General features: G+C 50.1%; 2 protein-coding genes across 3 annotated transcripts; one reads left to right on the top strand and one right to left on the bottom strand.

Moving 5' to 3' along the window:
* COX8H (protein) lies at window positions 2166-3697 on the top strand. The gene is given in 2 exon segments (NM_001097500.2): window positions 2166-2338; window positions 3537-3697. Coding segments are annotated over 2 exon segments (213 nt in total). The 5' UTR covers window positions 2166-2227; the 3' UTR covers window positions 3639-3697.
* Window positions 4042-17788, bottom strand: PSMD13 (proteasome 26S subunit, non-ATPase 13). 2 transcript variants are annotated; one of them, XR_002341367.1, is made up of 14 exons: window positions 17605-17782; window positions 15882-15960; window positions 11719-11753; window positions 11579-11634; window positions 11310-11353; window positions 11034-11120; window positions 9284-9455; window positions 7920-7999; window positions 7715-7840; window positions 6169-6231; window positions 5337-5417; window positions 5031-5147; window positions 4223-4489; window positions 4042-4173 (listed from the first exon to the last, which is right to left on the bottom strand). XR_002341367.1 is itself a non-coding variant. In XM_003124227.4 (13 exons), exons 1-13 carry the CDS (start codon window positions 17697-17699, stop codon window positions 4394-4396), a joined length of 1131 nt encoding a protein of 376 aa, XP_003124275.1. In that variant the 5' UTR covers window positions 17700-17788; the 3' UTR covers window positions 4042-4393. The 2 variants fall into 2 exon arrangements, 1 of the variants encoding a protein (XP_003124275.1); XM_003124227.4 differs by having other exon boundaries at window positions 4042-4489; window positions 17605-17788.

Below are 17799 nucleotides of genomic sequence, written 5' to 3'. Positions count from 1 at the left end.
GCTTCACCCATCCCTGCTGGGCTGGCCAGGACTTGCTCAGAAGCCTGGAGCCGGCCTCCCGGAGCACAGTGGGCCCTCTGCTACCACCCCCTCCCCAGCCACTTAAGTGCCCGCCCAGGAAGGGCCGAGAAAGAGGCCTCCTTCAGAGCCAGGCTGGGTGGCGGGGCAGGAGGTCTTGTCTGTGAAGGAAGGAACACCACAGGTTGGGAGATTGATCCTTTGACCCACAGCCTTATCCCCACCTGCACCCCGAAGCTATAATTAAAGGTTCAGGCGGAAGGGATTATTCCCGAGGAGGGCAGAGCCCCCCACAGCCCGAGGCTGGCCTCGGGGCCCCAGCGCTGCTGGAGATAACATTCAGGACACACTCCCTCCTCGGGCCTCCCGGGCTGTGGCTCCTTCCTGGGAAACCAAGTCACAGGAGGCCAGGCAGGCTGGGCCCTGGGAGGCCGGGCAGGGAGCCCGGTGGTGAATTCCCATGTACAGCAAGCATGGCTTCCGGGGAAGACCAAGGGGAATGGCGCTCCTCGTGGAATTCGGTCACATCACCGGCTCGCCGTTTGTACGCAGACCGGCTGGGGGTGACGGCCTCTTGGGAGGAAGGAGACCGTGGCCGAATCTGGAGCTCAGGACGAACGCAGCCAGATGTCCCGGGGCCGCCTGGCTCCCGGGCTTGCAGGCACGCTGATCCGGTCCGGAGGCCGCTGGCAAGCACCCTGCGGGTTGTGCCTCCGTCACTGTCACTGAGAGCCTCTGGAGCCATTCTGACGGTGGCGTGTGATCCTACAGTTTCCTGTTGGCTCTGACTGACTCTGCAGCTCTCCAGTCTAACCGGTGCCTGGCACAGACCTGAAGGTGCTCTCACCCTCGTGGTTGCCCAGCTGTCCACTGTTCACCTCGCCCTCCATCCATCCAACAGTGACCGAAACCTGCTCTCGGCCCTAACAACTCCATGGTGGGGTCCCTGCCCTCGTGGGGCTGACGTGCCAGTGACAAGTCACGTCTGAGGTGATGTCATTTGATCAGGTCCTGAGTGATCTGAAAACCATGAAGACACCAGGGAAGGCTCCCAGGCTAAGGCACCAGCACACGGCGGAGTGTGGTGCGTCTGGGACAAGGGAGGAAGCCCGTACTAGGTGTAGGGGAGCAGGTGAGGGGCGAGGCAGACGGTATCGGACCACTCAGGCCTTGGCGGTGTATTGGCGTACCGGGCAGAGGCAGTGCCAAGACCTGAGTGTTCTGGAAGGTGTGCCCGGGCTGCTGTGTGGAGACTGCAAAGGTCCTGCAGTCACCAGAGGTAAGGCCGGGTCTGGACAAGGTGGGAGAAGCAGGGGTTTAGCATCCAGCGACCCAGGAAAGAACAGAGACACGGGGACTTGCCTCTGGCGTCTGGCAGGAGGGGTCTGAGGGCACAGGGTACAGGCTGTCTGGGTGGCACAGCAGGCCCACTGCTCTCCAGGGCAGTGATGAGGTGGGGTAGCGGGCTCCTCTGGTAACTCCCATTCTCTCAGGGAAATTAGCAGCAGGGTCTTCACAGCAGAAGGAAGGTGTGGATGCCTCCTGGAGGACAGGACAACAAACGACTAGCACGGGGCCACGTGGGAAGGAATGAGCAGCCGTCCCCTGCGCAAGTGAGAGGCGTGCAGGCAGGGCTGGTGCCACATCCTGATCCAGCACACCAGTCCCTGGTGCCTTTGCCTGCCTGTGGCCTGGAGCAGACCCTCGTAGTGTCTGCTGAACCTCCTCCACAGCCCACCACGCGAGGCAGAGGTCGCTCAGACCTCCATGGGCTGTGCCCAGGATGGAGCAGGCAGCCCTGCAGTTAAGGTGGAGGATGCTGGGCCACTCAGACAGGAGCTCCTGAGGTGCAGTTTGAAAGCAGCTCTACGTGGTGCTGCCCTCAAATTATGTCACTTTCCCCTCTTGTCCACCCAAACCTGACCTTGCTGGTCCTGCTCCTTTATAGAGCCCCTTTCCTCCCTGCATTGCAAGGGGCTCCAAGCCCCTCATGGTCCACAGCAGGGTCTGGGCATGGAGGCTGCTGGTCTGAGGCCCCCCTCTCTCCCAGTTCCAAGCAGGCTTCCTCCTGCCAATCCCTGTGACAGGAGGGGACAGCTGCAGCTGTCTCCTCGAGCTATAAAAAGCCCCAACAGCCAAACCAGCAAAGGACACAGTGAGCGGACATTCGGAATTTCACTGGACTAGGGAGGAGCTTGGCCCGACCACCATGCTGAGGCTGGCCCCCACTGTCCGGCTGCTGCAAGCCCCCTTGGGGGGCTGGGTGGTCCCCAAGGCACACATCTATGCCAAGCCAGCCAGAACACCCACTTCTCCGACGGTAGGTCCCTCCAAAGCAGCAGGGGCTGGGGCTGGGGCTGGGGCTGGGGAGGCTTGGCAGGGGCAGGGGAAGTGGGCAGTCCCCAGATGTTCTCAAGATGAGGTGGCTTTGGGGCGAGACACAGGAGGGGAGAGGGGTGCCCTCTCAGGCCTGCTTGTAGTGGGTCTCAGTCCCTCTGCCAGATCAGGGTCCCAAGTCCAGGAGAGGGGTCCCTGCAGCCATTGCCTGCAAGCTAGCCTCTCAAAGCAGCCCACAGAGTGGGTCAGGGGTGGGGGCTCAGCTCTCAGGACCCCACTTGCCATCTGGCCAATGACGGGTACTAATGGCTGAAGTCAGGGCACTCGGTGTACTCTAGCTTCACCACCTGTTGGAGGGGAAGGGCGGGCTGCTCTGAGGGTCAGTGAGTGCACAGGAGAACCCGCAAACCTGTGATTCTGGGGCTCCAGGCAAGCTCAACAACTATCTTTTTTCAGCGAGTATAAGCCAAGGTCTACAAGGTCATCTTCCCAAGGTCATAGGAATAGCTCTGTCCTAAACCAACACTGCTCTCAAACCTATGGGAGTGAGTCTGAAAAAGGACGGGTCTCCAACCCGTCGGACTCACTTGCAGGTCTGGGCTATACCGAAACAAGGCCAGTGAAGCAGAGCTGGTGCTTCAGAGCCTGGTGCAGCCACAGAGGGTACCGGGTCCCGGGGGGACCTCTGCGTACAGGTGCACAGCCCAGCAGGGAATCCCACCCCGGCAGCCCACAGGACTGCCGCTCAGAAAACGCGTCCTCCTGTACTTGCTCCAAGCAGCTTAAGAGCACACCTGACTTGCCCGTGTCCACAGCACTAGAAGGGGCACATGGCCTGGCGGGAAGGAGCCTAAAGTCAAGGCACAGGCCAGGCTCTGCAGCAGGGGGCGGGGCTGTGATAAGAGTCCCACCCCAGAAGCTGGAGCCCAAGGCTGCTCCCCCTGGTCTCTGCACAGGAGGTCCTCCCTCATGGCTGCAGAGGCCATTGCTCACACCTCACGGGCCTTCTCCGCCTGACACCCAGAGGTCTGTCTGGGGCAGATGGAACAAACACAGCTGGGCCAAGGGGTTGATGGGAGCCGTGGGGCGGGGCAGCCTCACTCCACGTCCGCTCTGGTTGGGACCTGGGGACAGGCGGTCAGCTTGGGCTCAGTAGACTCATGTGGGGTTCCTCGACCCAGGAGCAGGCCATCGGGCTCTCGGTGACGTTCCTGAGCTTCCTGATCCCCGCCGGCTGGGTCCTGTCCCACCTGGATCACTACAAGAGAAGCTCTGCAGCATGAAGGCTCCACCGTCACTGCTCCAGGCAGACTGGAGACGGGATTAAAGCTTCCTTACTCCTAAGGTTCACCTGGTGATTCTGTGTGCATGTGCGCCCCCCCACCCCAGACACCCAGCACCAGGGCTCTCGGGCCAGACGAGCTGCTGGCTCGGTGGTGACAGGGTGGACACCTGTCAGAGGGACCAGATACCACATCTCCCTGAGCAACAATAAAGACAGGACTTGCTTCCACGGCTGCTGTGCCCACCGCCCTCTGCACTAGCCCTGCCCTGGCTCCTGTGTTCTTGGAGTAGAGGGAGGGGAGAACACAGGCCAAATCCCACTAAGCCTTCCCTGGGTTCCATCCCTGCTTTTGATCACTGTAGGCAGATGCCTGACCATCTAAGGAAACAGAACCACCAGGAGAACAGAGCAAGGCATTTATTACAGAAACACCGTCAAACCACACTGGAAAAGATGTTCACAAGGGTGGATGCAACAGAGAGCAACCCTGGAGTGGAGGGGCACCCACGCACCTGCCTGCCACATCACTGGAGCCTGAGTGACGCCTCGCCACTGCAGGCTCCAGTGACATCCATCAAGGAGGCTTCTGCCTGTGGCTGGGCGCCCCTGTCAGTGACAGGCCTGTTTCCACAGAGAGAACAGTCCCTAGTCCAAACTGAATCCCAGCCCCCACCCCAATTAAATGCAGATCTTCTCAGCCGCCAGGTTCGTCGGCCGCGAAACAGCTCTCCACAGCCAAGCGCAGGCAGAGGCCTAGGTGAGGATGTCGTGGGCCTGGTGCTCCACCAGCATCTCCATGCTCTTCACGTCGGTGCACCAGAACTCCAGGCGGTCCTTCATGCCCCTGATCTGCATGCAAACAGGACCCACATGGTGTTAAGGCACTTGGCAGGCAGAGGCCCCGATGGGGCAGTCCTGAATTTCCAGCTAATTCTTGGGGGAGCACGAACAGAAAGGCCATTAGAGCTGGGGGAGAAGGGTGTGTGAGATGGGATTATCCCAATCAATGCTTATCATGAAAGAAAACAGGCAAGAATGGGGTAAATCCACAGGATTAAATTTCTGGCAAACACGAACAAGATGGATTTGAGCTCAAATCACAGACTCAGGAACATATTCGATCGGAGTACCAATTTTAAGATTAAAAGGCATCACCAGTACAACCAGCACTATTGTCACAATAATCTTTAAATGCAGGGTTCAAACCCCAAGCTTGCATTAAATTAGGTTCTTTGAAAAGCCCTTAGTCCCTACAGCGGTAATTCATTCTCTGAAATCTCGTCCAACAATGCCTTCTTCCTAAATGGCTTCCACCCAAATGAAACTAAGATAGCACAGATCCAATCCAAAAACACCCACAAAGCTCAATTATGCATTTCAGGAACATCACCTGTTGCAAATCCAACACGCGGGGCTGCACCCAGGTCATGTGAACCCGCTTATCCACTTCATCAATACTGCCTTTCACCAGTCCCACTGAGAGGGCTTTCATCACCAGCAACTCCACCTGTGCAGAGGGGCTTGTGTAAGACACCCTGAGGCCCCCACGTCCACAGCGGTGGACCCCACCGGTTCTGGAACACGAGGGGAGCAAGGTTTTTTCTGTTTGTGTTCTGAGTCTAGGGTTAGGGTCCTGAGCCCTCCAGCCTGATCCCAGCAGCCTTGCTGCTACAATACCCCATGTCTAAGAATATACCTCATTCACGGTGATTTTGGCACTTTTGGCAATTTCTTCAAAAGTGAGTTGTCTATGATTGGCAGGTCGTGTGAAAGTCATCTGAAAAAAATTTTTGTTAAGTATTTTTTTAATATTGTCAGGGAACTGATTGATAAGGATGCCAATACTTGCTTGGAAAGTATAGATCTTATCAGTACCCCACATACTAAAATTTCAATATTAGCAAGATGTCAATTCCTACATAAGAAGACGAAATACCTGTATACAGTAGTTTTTTCTTTTTTTATGTTGGTCTTTTTAGGACCACACCTGCGGCATATGGAGGTTCCCAGGCTAGGGGAACCAGAGCTGCAGCTGCTGGCCTACACCACAGCCACAGCAACGCCAGATTCTTAACCCACTGAGTGAGGCCAGGGATCAAACCCACGTGCTCATGGGCACCAGTCGGGTTCATTACTGCGGAGCCACAACGGGAACTCCTACGGTAGCTTTCTACAATAATCACTGTTCATCACTTGAGGCTGCCATGTGCCAGGGCTGTACACGGAGCTGGCGATACCATCGAAAGCCAGAAACACGGGACCCTTTTCTCAAGAAGCTTAAATTCCAATGGGGAAAGACAGATGAGCATGCAGACAGAGAACGGTAAGTTCAACGAAGCGACAGATCCTTTAGTACAGATGGTTAGAGAACACACCTCTGAGGCTGAGGCCCAGATACAAACTTTAAAAAGCAAGTGGTAGCAGAGGAAGAAGAAAGGCAGTGGAGGGGGCAGGGCTGAAATATGTGGGACCCCACGGCCTCACCTGCAGAGTCTCAGAGCACAAAGTAGCTCCTGGGTCTTGCTTACCTCCATGAGGCACAGCAACTGAATTTTCCTCAGAAGTTGGGCTTCGTTGGCTGCTAAATCAGGCTGTAAAGTAAAAAGACACGAGTTACCTAATCTGGGCTTTAAAACTCTTTCTAGAACAGTCAACTGAACAAAAAGAAACTGGGCTGGCTTAAACATTTTACACTTTAGATCATTGAGGCTCATTATTAGCTTCAAGTGATTTGAACTTTACTTTTCTCAGGAAATCATGAGAAGAGTGCTTAGCTGAAGGCCTAGAAGTTTCCAAGACAAGGTAAACCTGTGCTATCGTCACAAACACCAGGGGACAGGACGACAGGGTGACAGAGGTGTTCAAAAGGGTTCTTGCTACAAGGAAGGGCAGGGAGGGCACAGCTGCTGCTCTAAGGGTTGGGGTGTGCTGCCTATTCCATCAGCTCGGTGTCAGTGGGGCCTGAGGAACATCCTTCTTAAAGTCCAGAGACTTGTTCCGAACTGAAAGCACGTTTTTCACTGTCACATAAAGGAGCACTGCCACGAGAAGCAGGATAGGCCTTCTGCACAACCTGTACAGGTTCCTTACAAGTGGATCAAGGAGTTACTTGCCGAGCACAGAACAAAACTGTGCAGAGTGGCTTCCTTTACTCAAGGCTCTGACACAGGCAGCCCTGACAGGGATCCTTCGGCCACAGGCCGTGGACAAGTCAAGGTCATCGGGAGGGCCCTCCCCCGCAGGCACTTCTGAGCGCCCTCCTTTTCTCTAGGCCTCCACGGTGAGCCATTTTTCTTTTGAGAGGCACCTTTTTTTTTTTTCCCCTCTGGAGACAGTAACATGCCAGCCTTGTTAGTTTGGTTGCATGTGCTTTCTGCCTCTTCCCAGCTCATTATTTTCTACTCTGTGCTGTTTGTGTGAATCCTGCAAGGTTATCTTGAACTTTAAAAAGATGGAAAGTTCCAGAAAAGTACAAACGCAGTAACACAACCATAATTCCTATCAACATTGTAGTAATATTTGCTTCTAATAATTGCATTTAAAAAGAATAAACTTACTGTTACAGTTCAAGTCCTTGTTAAGGACTCTCCTCCCTAATTCCTACTCCACACAGGCTCCTTCCCTCTCCCAGCGCCCTCTCCCTGCTGAATCCTCCCTCCACACCACTCCTCCCCCACACTGACCCCCTCCCCGCCCAGTGACGTCTCCACTCCATCACTCACCCACTCCAGCCCACGTGCCCTGCCTCAGTTCGACAACACACTGAAAGCTTCCTCCTCCTCTGCTGAACATGCTCTCTCCATACTCTTCATTAGCTAATTTCCACTCGCTACTAAGGTCACGCACAGAGCAGTCCTTCCTCGAGGAAGCCTTTGGTGACTTCCTTCCACCCAGCACAGGTGAAGCTCTGTCTATCGCCCTGAGCATCACGATGGTAACTCATCGGCTACTTAACTGCCTGCTCTACGAGGGCAGGGTGACCTCAGTCTCCCATCTCCTGGGGCTCCCAGTGCTCAGTGACTGGACATGAGGATGCACAGCTCTAGGGCGCTCAGCCAGCCCTCCCGGACTGACCTGCTGGCCCCAGGCGGTCTTCAGAGTCTGGAATCGCTCTACGTTGCCGCTGTTAAAGGCATAAAGGGTGTCGATCAGCCACTGCCGGTCGGTGTCCCTCAGCGACTCCAGCACGGGGTGCATGAGCTGGAGGATGGATTCCGTTAGCTGACAATAAGTCGCAGTCTCCCCTCTGTGGAGGAATCTGGACCCAGGGGCCACTTACGAGTTCTCCAAAGTTAAAAACTCCCTCGCCGAGAAGTCCTGCTAGTCCCAGTGTGAAAGCTCTCTCCTGCTGCTCAGACACTGAGGAAAACACGCCTCCAGTTACACCCCAGTGATGAGAACCAGTCCCGTTCAGCTTTGGACACCTCATGTACACAGCCCAGAAATCATTCTTTGTACCGGCTGTATTACAAAGCCCTCATACTGGTTACCCCGCTTGAAAGTTCGGGACTGACTCAGAGTCCTCATGCCTAGCCCCACATACATGGCTTTTGCGGGAAAGGCAATCATTACCTATTTTTACCCAACTATCTGTGGACCTGCCTCTGTTTTTGGCCCACCTCCTGCCTGGAGGAGCAAGCTCCTCACATTCCTGGCCTGTGGTGGGAAGCAGACCCCCTCTTATTCACCTTAGCGTTGCCAAATTTAGCCTCTTTGACTTGAATTAACCTACCTTCTGTTTCCTTATTCTCTTGACATTAGTTCCTTTTCTTTCTTTTTTTTTTTTTTTTCCAGGGCTGCGTCTGCAAGCAGCATATGGAAATTCCTGGGCTAGGGGTCGAATCAGAGCTGCAGCTGCCAGCCTACACGACAGCCACAGCAACTTGGGATCTGAGCCGCATCTGCGACCCACACCACATCTCACAGCAACACCAGATCCTTAACCCACTGAGTGAGGCCAGGGATTGAACCTGTATCCTCATGGATACAAGTCAGGTTCATAACCCACTGAACCACAACGGGAACCCCATTAGGTGCTTTTGCCAATATATTCTTCTTGAGATGCAGCAATTAAAACTGCACCAACAATTTTAGTTGTTGTTCCCCTTAGCTTCAATAGCACACTGTGAAAAACATCGAAGATATGCTGAAATAGGCTAAAATATCTTTTCTAAAAGCATATTCCTTGCACTTTTCCAAAAAGTCCCACGTCACTTTTCTTTCCACCCTCGAATCCTTGAAAGGTTTTGTAATTTATTCCCCTAGGTCTAGCGTTGCAGTTTTCAGGGCAAGAGTTGCAGGTTCAGGATCTCGCCAAGCCCTCTGCCCTGCAGGGGGTTAAGGCACTCACATCTCTGTACGTCTCACAGAGCCCTCTGACCCAGGCAACAGTAAGGACCTGGAGAAGGAACAGCAAGGGGCTCTGAAGCGGGAGCCTCACTTTCACCTGAATTAAACAGTGAAGGCGAGCACCAGGCAGAGTCTAAGCTTAAACGACTCTTCCCACCTCAAACCATGGCCTTTCTTCTAAAAGAAATGGGCATTCCTGAGTGACTTCTCAGACCTGCTGCCTCGAGCATCTCACAGCTGCTACACTGTGTCAGCAAGCAGCTCGTGCGACGTGGACTTTAACGGCCACGTTACCTGGCAGATCCTTGATGTCTACACAGCCGAGAAACCGCAGAGCGTCTTTGTAGTAGGAAGCGTGGTTCCCGATGGTCTGGTAGTATTTGCTGGAGAGGTCGTAGAAACGGCTGTGAACGGATGTTACACCGGGGAGGCTGCTGAGCATTTCCTCCACGTCTTCAATTGTTTCCTACAAACAGGAAGCAAGACTGCCTTTCTTTTTAACTGGAAACATGTTTCAAATGACACATGACAAGATGAAAAGCATAGGTCACGACTGATAAACCTGACACAAAAATGGAATATTTCAGTTCGTCAAAATGTAAAGGAACGGAGACAAGCTACAGAGTGTGAGAGAAAATTTAAAGCACATCGAACCCAGCGGGGCACACGACCAAGGCTAAATAAAGACCTCTTACAAATCAACAGAAGACATGCAACACAGAAAAACATGCAAAAGAAAAGACACTAACAGGCAGTTTACAGAAGTGGAGACATAAACAGTGTGTCAACAAACCACCAGCAGTCGCCCCAGAAATGCAGACGAAACCTCAGTGAGATACCACGTCATCTCAACAGACAGGCAAGTACTCAACAGGATGACAACACCAAGGGTTGGAGATATGGCACTGAAGGAGCCACCGCAAAGAAACATCTGGCAACATCTGGCGAAGGTGGAGAGCACACACCTGACACCTGTAGTCTCACCTCCAGGCAGTTTCCTGGAGGTTCTGACCATGTACACCGGGAACCGGGCACAGAAATGCCGACAGCAGCATTGTTTGTGATAGGAAAAATCACCTGAATCCCTTCAGTAAGGGTGAACTGGTTACATCTATCAGCATGACAACTCTCAAACCCAACAACAAGCCAGCAGATGAAAACACTACCACATGTCTTTTAGAGTTATCCCCTCTCCCACTTGGTGAAGTCCAGGAAGTGTGTGCACACAAGAAACACCAGCACAGCACTGCTGCGGGAGGAAAGGGTCTGAGGGGCCCAGGAGCATCCATGCTAAACTATTCCTAAACCAGCCAGGGGCGCGGGCACATGCTTTATAGTATTTGACAGCTTTCAGGATGCCTTAAGGATTTCAAAACAAAATACAATAAATACACAGGCAGGCTAATGCAGAGAAGCAATAAGAAACAATACAAAGTAACTTTTTTAGGCCGGTAAGAACATGAACACTTACCCTCAAATATTCTTTAATATTATGGTTATCAAAAACCCACCAAACCAAACCAAAAATAAACACACGTAAGTCTTTTTAAACAAGGTGGGCTGAGTATGTGCACATATCCACACCTGTCCCCAAACTACACTAAAGTCAAAGGCAGAAAGGCATGAACACAGCAGAAAACTTCCACAACGATCAGAAAGCAGAGAGGTGTGGGAGCAGCTTGTGGCTTGTCAGAGGTGAGCTGTGGGAACCCATGTGCTGTGGACCAGTTGGAGCTGTGTGGACTCCTGCTGTGTGGACGTGCCATGGTCACACAGGGGAGAACTCTCTGTTTATGGGTAACAGGCATCACATTAGCAACTTATTCTTGAATGGTTTTGAAAAAAACCCCCCAAACTACACAGACTGACGGGGCGATGTGGTGAAATATTAACAATGGGAATCTGAGCTAAGTGTACAGCAGAGTTCTTTGCGCTACTTTTGCAACTTTCCTGTAACTTAAAATTATTTAAAAATAAACAGTTAAAGAGAAAATTAGGACTCCCCCCCCGGTTTAAAACAATGATAAATATTACGCGATCTCACCTTCGTAACTTGCAGGTCCCCGATATTTAATTTCAGAGCTCCAATTGCAGTTTTGCACAGGATCACTGCCTCATCACTGCTCTTCACCTAAAGGCATCAGAAACATGGGTGTCTCAGAGGTGTAGGCAGCAGGCTAACGCCAGGCACCCGTTCACTGGCTTGACCTGCACGCCCGAGACACATTAGAGGCGTGATCTCTAGAGGTGTGGACAGTGACCAGACGCAAGCTACACGTCCCACATATTCTGAAAGATCTGATGCCAACTTCACATTTACCTTCTCACGAGTCTTTTCCAGAAAAGTAAGAGCCACATTAGGATCTAGAAATGAGGACAAAGTCAGAAGAACCACCAGCAGAGTATTTTCACAGACTGGTTTCTAGCAATCAGGACATTTTCAGGTGGGATAACCTTTAGGGTAGACCTCAAAGTATGAAACTCAGAATCTGATATTTTCTATCAAACACAGAAGCTCAATTAATTTATACTTCAAGATCATTTTAATTACCAGGTAGACCCCTCCCTTAGGAGAAAAGTGAGACTCACCAGTCATCTGTCTAACTACATGAAGAATGATTTCTACCAGAGATAGAGGGTTCACCCTGAAAGAAAAACCGCCACCCTTTGAATATCAACAAATATCAATGTATCCATTTTCAAAACCAAAAACTGACAAAAGACTTTACCTGTGTTCAAATTCACTGATGAAGTTTTCGTAAAGCTGTGAAACCAAAACAAGGAAGGTAATTACAGGACGCTTTTCATTTGGCAAAATCAAGACTTCAAACAATATAGTGATGCCATCATGTAGCAGCACTGCATAAATGTTTGCTGAATGATACAAGAGCCACATCAGGGCTTATTAAGTTCACATAAATAATCACCAATAAGTTGCTGAAGCTGGGGTTTTGTTTCTATGGGCTTTCCTTCCCCTGACCGTTGGAATTAGAACCCTGCCTTGAGACTCTCCTAAAGACCAATCCTCTATTCATCCATAGTCTAAGACAGACAATGAGTGTGAAAGGTTCACTACCTGAGAAGTTAGAAGTTGGCAGGCTAATTATGTCCCAACCAAACATATGAGCCATTCAGCCATTGAGCACTTACTCGGCCTCTTTGCTGGGCACAAGAGACATAGAACAAGTTAGATAATAGCTCTGGCCTAGTAGAGAAAAGAGACTTGTAGACACAGGGATGACAACACCGAATTGAAAAGCAAGGAAAGAGTCTCCGCGTGGCTCAGCAGTAACGAACCCGACCAACATCCATGAGGATACGGGTGTGATCCCTGGCCCACATCCCCTGGATATGGGTTGAGGATCCGGTGTTGCTGTGAGCTATGGCATAGGTCTTGGATGCAGCTTAGATCTGGCATTGCTGTGGCTGTGGTGCAGGCCGGCAGCTGCAGCTCTGATTCAATCCCTGGCTTGGGAACTTCCATAAGCTGTGGGTGCGGACCTCAAAAGAAAAAAGAAAAGAAAAAAAAAAAAAAGAAAAGCAAGGAAAAAAAGGCACATGGCTCGATTAGCCAATAGGAGACCTTTCAAAGGTTATTTCTGAAATGAGGATAGTTGAGTTTAAGGAATGAAGAGGACAAATTTGATGTGGGAGAGGGGACAGCTGAGAGAACGAACATGTGCAAAAGTGCTGAAGTAAAAATTGCATTATGTTTTAGAAGTACTTCTGAAGGAAACAGAGTGGGGGGCACTGGGGTTTGGTCTCTGTCCTAAAGTCAAGGCTAAACCAGCAGACACACAACCACACCTTTTTATCAGAAACCTGACTGGAGGCAGAAAGGACAGCAAGGGAAAAGACTGAGGGAGACAGACTAGTTGAGGCTACTAGTTGTCAAGAAAGGAGTGTGAGCAAGCAATGGGAGTTCCTGTTGTGGCTCAGTGGTTAATGAATCCGGCTAGGAACCAAGAGGTTTTGGGTTCAATCCCTGGCCTCACTTGCTCAGTGAGTTGAGGATCTGGTGTTGCCGTGAGCTGTGCTGTAGGTTGTAGACGCGGTTTGGATCTCGTGTTCCTGTGGCTGTGGTTCTGGCGTAGGCTGGCGGCTACAGCTTCGATTGGATCCCTAGCCTGGGAACCTCCACATGCCTCGGGTGTGGCCCTAGAAAAAGACAAAAAAGAAAAAAAAAAAAGAGTGTGAGTGAGCAATGGTGGTGAGGACGGGCAGAGGGTCTGAGAGAGATCTGCAGGTACCTGAGCCAGACTTGCTCAGGTGTGGGCGGGTCACAGAGAAGGGGAGCTGACTATGGCCTCTGAGCTTATGGCTGGGCAACTGAGCAGACACAGGAAGTGCTTGGTATGGGCAAAGCTGGGAGACAGAGCCTCCAGACGAGGCTGACTTTGGATAAGGAGCGTCCAAGTTCCTCGGGGACACGAAAGCAGAAAGATGGAAAAGTCTCCGGGAGAGGAAATGTGGTGAATACATATGCTCAGGCAGAAAAAAGGAAAATCCTGCCATCTGTCCCTGTAGCAGCCAGTTAGACATTTAAATCAAGAACCCAGCAAAGCACCATCCTAATAAAATGGCTTTTTCTTTACAGAGGACTATTTGAAAAATCATCATCATTAAGACAGAATGTTTCAACTTTTCTGACATCTATTATAATTTATGAAATTACCTTAAGAATAGAAGCCCTCTAAGGCAGAAAGTCCACCATGTCTAGAAAGTCAAAATTATTTCTGGTGACTGCAAATTTGTGAATACTATTGATGAACTAAAATTTATATTAAAACTTAAACTACATAAACTTTAAAGTTAAAATATATTAAAAACAAAGATTTATATTTTAAAGCAGGACAAGAAAAATTATACATTAAACCCCTCTTCGGGCCTCCTCCCTCCCTCCCTCCCTCCCACACACTGCGCATGTGCCCTAACCATTCACTCTCTCAGAGATGGGGGAGTGCCTGCACCACCTCAAAGATCCGTTTTTTTTCCCCTTTTTATCTGACAATGTAACTTCCAGCACTGTAGGGGTCATGGTGACTTGCTGCTCTCTTTGTAAGAGTTTAACTGGATTATGAGTCCTTGATATACCTTATGTAAGATATCAGTATGCCATTTTGATGAACTACTGTCTCAAAATGTACATGATAGGGAGTTCCCGTCGTAGCTCAGCAGAAACCAATCTCACTAGCATCCATGAGCACACAGGTTCAACCCTGGGCCTCAATCAGTGGGTTAAGGATCTGGCATTGCCCTGAGCTATGGTGTAGGTCACAGATGTGGCCTGGATCTCACCTTGCTGTGGCTGTAGTGTAGGCCAGAGGCTACAGCTCCAATTTGACCCCTAGCCTGGGATCGTCCATGTGCCGCAGGTACGGTCCTAAAGAGAAAAAAAAAGTACATGACTGTGCCTTTGACTGGGGCTTGGTCTCTGTCACAACATGTAGAACAGTTCTCTGAGCTTTCTGAGAGTCTGTCTCCTGAGTTATAATCCTCAGTTTGGCTTGAATAAAATTCTCTTTTTCCTTCTTGATTGTTAATTAAATTTTCGTCAACACTACCTAACTGAAAGTGATGAGGGCTGGGGCACAACAATTTTTGAAGGCAATTTTGTTCGATTTTTAAAGGTTTATGTTAAGTTTAAATAGTAAACTTAAATCTGTTGACCTAAACAAGTGTCATGTTACCATAAAGCTGCGGAAATATTCTGCTACGAGCAGAAAGTGATTTAAAGACAAGAAAGCAAAGAACAGAGATAAACAACTGTCAATTATCTATCATTACGACACAGAATCTTAGGGAACAAATATTAAGACAGCTCTAATTTATCAATTTCCCAAACATTCCAGAAGACAACATGCCCAGCAAAATCTCCAGGATGACTACAAGTTCCTTCGAGCAGCAAACTGTCAAACTGATGGATATAAACCAAAGCAACCCTTAGAAGCCCACGTGGTGGGGTAATAAGGTGGTAAGCTTCACGGTGAGCGCACAAAGTAACACATGCAGGGCAAGTAACTCAATCGATCATTACAAACTAGCTTTCAGTTCGAATTCAGGTGTAAATTTCTCATTCAGAGTCCGAGAGAAAGGCATCAAAGAGAAAGAGCTCAGCAAAGACTTCAAAGCATAGGCTACCAGTGAACAAATCTGGGGACTGGGCAGGGGGTGGTGCCAGGGCATCTGGGAAAGGCTGGGGCAGAGTGTGTTTTTCTGCTGACAAAATTCTAAAAGTGCTCTACTACAAAGGCAGTAGGATACCAAGAGCATCCCCTCCGAGCCTCTCTGCCCCCAAGTGAAGCACACTGTCACACTGCCCAGGACAAAGTGTTCCAGCAAACAAGTAGTCAGTGGGGGAGAGGGAAGAGGCGCGATGGCCGTTCTAACAGTTTTCCACAGTTAAAGAAAAGTCTATAAAGAGTAAGATACGGGGGCACGCTAAGAAACAGCATTTGAGGTTGGGATTTGAGAAGAAGCCAGAATGTCTGTGTTTGAATCCTCTTCTGTCACTTATTAGCTGTGATCTATGGCAAGTCTCTCATCTCCCGGTGTCTGCCTCTACAGCAAAACAATAGGACGGCAGCAGTACTTACTTCCCAATGTTTGTACAAGAGGTAAATGAATAAATGAGTAAAGCACTCAGAATAATTAACCGGCATAAAGTGATTACAGAACAGGGTTATATATTATTAATGTAAAGCCCACTGATTTTTTTTTTTTGGCTATGCCTGCAGCATGTGGAAGTTCTTGGGCCAGTGATCGAACCCATGCCACAGCTGTGACAACGCTGGATCCTTAATTGCTAGGTCACCAGGGAACTCCCCACCCATTATTTTAAAAGTACGTGAGCACATTTATATACTCTGACCTAGCATGGCCAATTATTTACCTTAATGAGACCATCTCCTTGGGCAAAGCACGGGTCCTGCACAAAATCAAGCACCTGAAGTGTCAGCTGATGCCACAACCTGAAAAACACAAGGCTTTTGAGACCTATAACCTAGCATCCAGGCACAGACATTTTCACCCTTGACGGTCCTATCAAATAACAAAGATTAGCCAGTCTCCACCGTGTAACAGAAGAACGCTAAAGCAGGTGCTAATAATGCTGAATTCTTTTCCTGGCTCAGATACTCAATGGTTAGGTCACTCTGAGATCACTTTAGATCACTGATCTACCACTCAGTTTTCTCTGCTATAAGTGGAGAATCTTTCCTACCTCAAAGGATTACTGTGAGATTCGACGGGAAACAAGGATTTCCCAATCATACATATCTAGGCTGAAATCCTGGCTTTTCTACCTATTAGTTAAGTATCTAAGGGAAGGAGCTTAAACTAAGCTTCGGTATCCTCGTCTGTGAACAGGATGAAGGACTGAATGAGCTAATACAGAAAACCTCTGGAACAACACGGCACATTTGAAACCAAACACTAATTTTTAAGGATACAAATAAAAAGCTCTGAAAAATACAAAGTGTGGGAGTTCCCTCTGTGACTCAGCAGAAACCAATCTGACTAGTATCGATATGGACGCAGGTTCGATCCCTGGCCTCACTCAGTTGGTTAGGATCTGTGTTGCCATGAGCTGAGGTATAGGCTGCAGATGTGGCTCGGATCTCACGTTGCTGTGGCTGTGGCATAGTCCAGCGGCTACAGCTCCAATTCGACCCCTAGCCTGGCAACCTTCATATGCTGGGGGTGTGGCCCTAAAACCACAAAAAAGAAAAGAAAAAAAATACAGAGTGCTATACAACACAAGCAGTCATTGGCTCACTGGCTTTCAAAAATTGTTAAGAGCAAAAGGCTGCTGAGCATCATCACAACACATCTTCAATACTACGTAAAAGGCACTATGCTAAAGGTAGGGCTGTTAATGGGAAGGTTGTACAAGAGGTGTATCTTCTTATGGAACACTGCTAACCCAACGCTAGCAATTTATTCATTTAAAGAGAGATTCGTACTTAGTAACTGATAATTTAATTGTTCTGAAATGCATCCGGTTTCTAAACAAACCCCAACTCTGAGATCTCTCTAGGACATAAAGCTCAGTATGAAATGCAGTGAAAAGTAGGAACCATGGCAAGGGGAGAAGTAGATGCACCCCAGCGTGTAACCAAAGGCAGAATCAAAAGAGGGGGAAAAAGGCCACTGGCCTCTGGTTTATCTGCTCCAGACCGTTGAGAAAGATAACCACAAATACAGTCACACTATGACAAAGCTAAGTATAAAACACCAGGATGTCATCTAAAATGTATGGCTGCCTGACCCTGAAAGGGTGTTTTGCTTATTCAACTGGAATCAAGAGCTAAAATCACAAGCCAGCCCTGACCCCCCTTTTCGTAAGACAACAAGGAAGGGGAGTTCTGACACTTCAGTCACAGCCCCTTGGTCTGGAAAGCAGTGAACCCCAGTGAACCCTCTGACCTCAGTCCTCGTGGGTTATTACCCCTCTTGCTCCTCGGCCCTGCCTGCCGGCTTCCTCAGCACACCTCCTCAGTCCAGCCTGTCCCCACTCTCCCCACACGGGTCTGAGCGCCTTCAGTCCATCGATGTCCCGGCCTCCCCCGTCTCCCCCTCCTACCCCGGGTGGGGGAGCCAGGCTCCGCGCTCACTTCTTTGTGTAGAGCTCCTCCAGACGGTGCCACACGGCGGCCTGGCCGGGCCCAGAGCTTTGGCTCTGCTGTAAGAAGCCAGGTACGTCCTTCATGACGACAAGAAGCCTCCGCGACAGCGCTACCGCAGAGATGTCTGGGCCGCCGGAATGGCCGCCGGAAGTGCTCACTCACTTCCGGCGCCGCGTCGCGCGG

This window comes from Sus scrofa, chromosome 2 (genome assembly GCF_000003025.6).
Source record: "Sus scrofa isolate TJ Tabasco breed Duroc chromosome 2, Sscrofa11.1, whole genome shotgun sequence".
Taxonomy (NCBI): Eukaryota; Metazoa; Chordata; class Mammalia; order Artiodactyla; family Suidae; genus Sus; species Sus scrofa.
This window is presented reverse-complemented; position numbering and strand designations above follow the sequence as displayed.